General features: G+C 32.9%; 1 protein-coding gene across 2 annotated transcripts in view; it reads left to right on the top strand.

The window, feature by feature from the left end:
* The first annotated feature begins 320 nt into the window (after positions 1 to 320).
* The window catches only part of LOC117115793, a 13,604-nt gene continuing 7,796 nt past the window's right edge, over positions 321 to 6,128 (top strand). For both annotated transcript variants that reach the window (XM_033259724.1, XM_033259723.1), the window contains exons 1-3: positions 321 to 409; positions 1,467 to 1,574; positions 2,968 to 3,081. In XM_033259724.1, the coding sequence (XP_033115615.1) occupies positions 374 to 409; positions 1,467 to 1,574; positions 2,968 to 3,081 (258 nt within the window). In that variant the 5' untranslated portion in view covers positions 321 to 373. The remainder of the gene's footprint in view (positions 410 to 1,466; positions 1,575 to 2,967; positions 3,082 to 6,128) is intronic.

The following is a 6,128-nucleotide window of genomic DNA, read 5'->3' as shown; positions in this document are numbered from 1 at the left end:
TGTGTATATATATATATTATATGTATATATGTATATATGTATATGTATATATATATATTATATGTATATGTATATATGTATATATGTATATATATATATTATATGTATATGTATATATTATATGTATATATATATATATTATATGTATATGTATATATATATATTATATGTATATATATATATATATTATATGTATATATATATATATAATTTTTAGTATGTAAATTTCATCTCTTCATTGATTTAAATTGATTTATAGCCGGCTTGTAAGGATTAGCTTTAGGCAAGTTGTAACTTTTCTTCATTTAAATATTACAGTGAAGACCTATACGACGCAGTGACAAAAGAGCAATGGGTTGAGGTACGAGACATCATGAGACGCCAACCTCTACTCGTAAATGAGACACCTGTAAGTTATGTATTCCAAATTATTTGTTATTATCTCTAGTATAATCACAACAAGTATCAATCAACACAATTGTTGTCAAGTTCAGTGCCTACAATATCTAGTAGGCACTGATCTAATCTAGGCCTATTCAACAATTGGAAATTGAAATTTGAACTTTATCGGGACAATTTAAGAATGACCAACTGGAAGAAAACAAAACAAAAAAAAAGAAACCAAATTATTATACGTGAAAAAAATATAAAAGTGTCCCCTGAATTTTCCGTAAATAAGGGTACCACTATTCAGGGGACACAACCAAAAATGTGAATAGTGTCTTCTTGGTAGGGATTTTGGTATGTTTGCGTATCATGATGACATATAAATGATTGATTTTTTTTTACTTAAGAATAAGTTACAGTGGAATTATAACCAATTTATTGGTTATAATTTTTATAATGATTCCGAACAGAGACAGGGAGCCCATGGCCATAGTAGGCCATCCAATAATAAAGAATAGGCAGATTTTGTCTCAAAAGAGTATTGGTTTAAAGCTTGGTAAAATCGTTAATTAGTCGTTAAAACTTATGTGTTTGGATTACTTTTTAAACTCTACTCAAGAGAAAGTCAATTATGATCTTAAAAATATAGATTTTCAGAAAAAAAAATGATTCCGAACAGATGGGCCTACAGAATTTATATGATAAAGAAAAATTTAAACTAGTGGATAAAACATATCATTGTCTGTATTCTTTTCAAACCTTTATACAAAAGAAATATATCTTGAGTGTTAAAAATACAAAATTCATAAAAAATTATGATCTGAACAAAACCCTAAATTAACATAAAATTGTTCTATGCAAAAGAATAGGGAAAAGCGTTCAGAAAAAAAATGATAAAATTTACGAATTTAAACGATTTAGCTATAAATTGTTAGTTAATTTGTAATAATATTAAAATATTTAATTGATTGTGATTATTTAATGTAATTATGATGTGATTAAGTTGTGTTTATATGTGATATTTTGTGTATGTGTGACAGTTGAATGTGTTTTGTTATCGTATTTTGTTGTTTTCGTAGCTCGGCTGCCCGTTATTATATAAGATTGTGTACCACAGAGCACCGCGTGATGTCGTGGCTGAGAGTTTAAAATCAGCGACGGCAGAAGCAATCGACTACGTGAGGACGGTGAGTAGAATTATGTATCATTACAATTACGACATCAACACACAAAATACAACAACTCATCATATACACAACATACCATACACTACTCTACATCAATTCTTACCTAACAACAACAATTTATTACACTTACAAAACATATTTTAATCATCATCCACACTATAAATATGATATTTTATTGTATTTTACGATCAATATTGATAATTTATTGTTTGAATTTCCACATCATTAACATGTAAAAAATAACATTTCTTTAAACAATTTTTTTTTTTTTTGAAATGATGATTTAACTTGTACAAAACATAGGGCATCCATGTTGTGTGATACAGCAAAATCAATGTGAAAAAGCTTGTTTATAGTTGCTGAAAATCAAAACATAGGGTGTCCATGTTTGAATTTCCACATCATTAACATGTAAAAAGTAAAATTTTAAGAAATGTTACTTTTTACATGTTAATGTAACATTTCTTTAAAAAAAAAATTTTTTTGTTGATATGATGATTTAACTAACATAGGGCATCCATGTTGTGTGATACAGCAAAATCAATGTGAAAAGGCTTGTTTATAGTTGCTGAAAATCAAAACATAGGGTGTCCATGTTGATTCAAAGCCAAGCAAATGAATAATTCTGAATTGGAGCACCGCGTGATGTCGTGGCTGAGAGTTTAAAATCAGCGACGGCAGAAGCAATCGACTACGTGAGGACGGTGAGTAGAATTATGTATCAATACAATTACAACATCAACACACAAAATACAACAACACAGCATCATATACACAACATACCATACACTACTCTACATCAATTCTTACCTAACAACAACAATTTATTACACTTAAAACATATTTTAATCATCATCCACACTATAAATATGATATTTTATTGTATTTTACGATCAATATTGATAATTTATTGTTTGAATTTCCACATCATTAACATGTAAAAAATAACATTTCTTTAAACAATTTTTTTTTTTTTTTTTTTTTGAAATGATGATTTAACTAACATAGGGCATCCATGTTGTGTGATACAGCAAAATCAATGTGAAAAGGCTTGTTTATAGTTGCTGAAAATCAAAACATAGGGTGTCCATGTTGATTGAAAGCCAAGCAAATGAATAATTCTGAATTGCCCATGAACCAATACAATTTGCTGAAAATCAGCTTTAATAATAATAATAATAATATTTATTTGGCAAAAAGCATATAGGAGAAAAACATAGAAAATTCACATTTGTGTTTTTTGTTTATTTGTTCGAGTTGTCAATGTGCACTGAATATGAATTTTACATTTTTTAGATAAATTCCATAAAAAGTTTATTACCCAAAAATTATTTTTTTAAAGAGATGATGTGTTATATATTCTCTGTTTTCATATTCCTTGTTCATTGTGTAGCGCCTTGGTCGTGATGATTGCATTCTACATCGCATTGCTAAACTCGGCTATGCACAGGAAATGAGAGAGGCTCTGACAATTTCTGCACGCAATGTGAATTTAAAAGAAGACTGGGTACGTATAGGAAACAACACATTCATTATAACACTAAATGACAATTCACCATCTTCAAATTTATTAATCCATCATCACGTACAAGCATTTATCATAATTTCATTATCATTATAGCCTATAGGCTTATAATAAATAACAATAAATAATTAAATTTCAACAATTCAAAAAATACTAATTTACATTTTTCGTGAAATATGCCTCATATGGTTTTAGTTTTTAATACTTTGGCGGGTTTTTTTTTGTGGAGCCAATTCGATGCCCTGCTGAGCTAGGCCTAGGCACATATTAGTGAATCTTTAACATGTTATTTAGGTTGCAGACCTTGGCACTTGACTAAGGTCCTGACGGTGACACTTGTTTATATAGAAGGCTGTGTAATGCAAGTCCTTGCTGGTGGAATCGAGCCCAGGCCTGTGTTATGAATGATGTAATTACTATTATTATAGGCCTAGTAGCCTCCTATTAAGTCTTAGGCATGCCTAAATGTTTGTTAGTTCCTTTGTGACCTTAATGTCACAAGGAACTAATGGGGAAATTCGAACGTGAAATGTGTGTGTGTGTGTGTGTGAGAGCAGCGGGTTTGTAAACAAATAGGCTCCTAAACGGTGCCTCACAGTGGGTATAATGTTTTCCTCATAGTAACTGGTGGACATGTAGTTGTGCAAGAATTGTTTGTTTTTTATGTTAGATGAGAAATGTAGGACGTACGCGATAAAACATATACCCCCTACCATCATTTCTGAGTCGTTTTTAGGAGAAAATTTCGATATGCGCATGCGTCGGAAAAACTTTGCCGACATTTTGTTTTTCATCGCGAGAGGGTAAGCAGCTCCATAATGCATACCTTGTTGGTGTAGTTAACCAATTGTTTATGGGATCGTCGGTAGGGTTAGGCCTCTGTCGTGTTAATGTAGCAGGTGCACGTGTTATTATAAAGGAAAAAAGTGATCTAACCAAACACAGTCTTTATATAATGGTATTGGATCGAACGTGTTTAATATTTTGTGGAAATTTTGTTTTCTATCGCGAGAGTATACAGTTTACACAAGAGAAGTTGTCTGTTGTTTATGCGAACGTCTAGGCCCTAGCGTGAACTTAGGTAGTTGTGGTAAATCGACTACTGCTTGTCGTCTGGTAGGTGTAACGTGTGTTTTAGTAAAAATTAATGTGATCTGAACAACATTTTACATTATGGTATTGAATCGAATGTGCTTACTTACCTAAAGTCTTTTACACACGATGAACACAGCAATTGACGTTGCTGTTGGTGTGCAATACGTACAAAACACGACGACGACAGCAGCATTCAGTCTGTCTTGTTAAAATAAATAATATATTGGTCTACCACAAGACTACCATACAGATCAATAAACAATAATCCGCGAAAAAATAAAAATCAAGAGTATTTGTAACGATTGAATATGTAGCATAAATGCATTTTGTGAAAACCTGGTGTACAGTTAACTGTACTGTACTTCAAACACAGAAACATCGTTGAAATGATCTTCTAGGCATATATTAAAAAACGAAAAGAAAGTGGTGCAGAAAAAAACAAATTGTGCACAGTTACTGTACTTTAAACACAGAAAAACGTATGTGTCGTCAGTATTATGAAGTTTTTTGTTTACGACTGCTGTGTAATTTTACTGGTTTACAACATACTCATGTCATGTATACTTGAATATGTAAAATAAATGAGTATTCCGTATTCTTAACTCTCTGCAAACTCGAAAATAAATCATTGACCGAGGCACGTTTTATCTACCTTCATACAGCGCATGCGTGACATGCAGTATGCAGAGCAGTGGTTAGTTATTGTGATAACTATTCTACTTATTACGCATGCATGTCACTAAGCAGATTTTGAAGAACGAAAGAATATTTGTTATTGTCAAACCATGGAGGTATGTCAAACAATGAAGACTATTTTAGTAGATGATAAATGGATAAGTTTGAGTTCTAAAACCGCCAACTTTGGTTCTGTGGTTTGACCAGTCAAGTTCAAAACAGTGGCAAATCTGCCAAATTGTGAAAAAATAAAAATGAAGGACATTTTGTGGTATAACCCAATACCACCCCAGGCTACCATGGTTTGGGTTAAGGTGGGAGCTTTTTAGGACATGACAGCTTTGGATACCCAAAAATGTTAATCGTACTTCAAAATTTGTTATCTCAAATTGATGTCCCGATTTCCGATGTCAAAAACACCAAAAAATAGGGACGTCCCTATTTTTAGAATTTAAAAAAAAAAAAATTAATTGCAAGAATAAAAAAATAAAAAAAATAATTGCAAGAAGTATCCACTACTTGCCAGTGTGATGAAGGGAATATTAGTCCGTGGTTCCCCGGGTATAATCCCATCCCCATGAACGCGAAACTGCCCCTTTGGGGGGGGGGGGGGGGGGTTGGAATTATACCCCAGGATTCCCTAGGCCTCGGAAATGATGATCGTTTTGCAAGGTGGTTTTCACCTACGATTCAATAGCCTATCAAAACAATATTCGGGCGAAGAAATCAGTCTTGCATGATGTAACGAGTTATTTTTAGCAGCGAAGCTCTGTGGAAACACGTGAGTCTTCACGCTGTGAATTAACGATCCGATCAGCCCACTGGGCAGGTCTTTTCAGGGACGGACCGCGGTGTTGTCTATCTTTACTTTAGCCGTAGTTAGCGAGCTGCTTATTTTTAGCGACAGTAAACAACAAAGTAATTTACAAGAATGGGCTTTGTGTTTTAATTTATGGTGACCAATGTCAGTTTTAAGCAATTTTAAGAGTTTCAAATCGGCAGAATTCGGAGACAATTCCTTTAATTTTTTGAGCATTTGTTAAATTTACCTAGGGCCAGGCCGACCTACCCAATCCTCAGACCCTGGGACTTCACCCGGGGAAATTCATGTACGCGAAGTTGGGCGTAAAGTCGGTGTGGAATTCTACCTGGGGAACTATGGTAATATTTTATAGCAGTAGTGACTGAGAGAGTTTTCTCTATTGTTGAAAAAACAAAACCAAGCTTCGAGCTAGCATGACAACAAAAACTTAAAGTGC

This window comes from Anneissia japonica, unplaced genomic scaffold, assembly GCF_011630105.1.
Source record: "Anneissia japonica isolate Jap-2015-1 unplaced genomic scaffold, ASM1163010v1 scaffold287611_len363355_cov233, whole genome shotgun sequence".
In the NCBI taxonomy this organism is placed as follows: Eukaryota; Metazoa; Echinodermata; class Crinoidea; order Comatulida; family Comatulidae; genus Anneissia; species Anneissia japonica.
The sequence above is the reverse complement of the archived record's forward strand: the minus strand, read 5'-3'. Positions and strand labels throughout refer to the sequence as shown.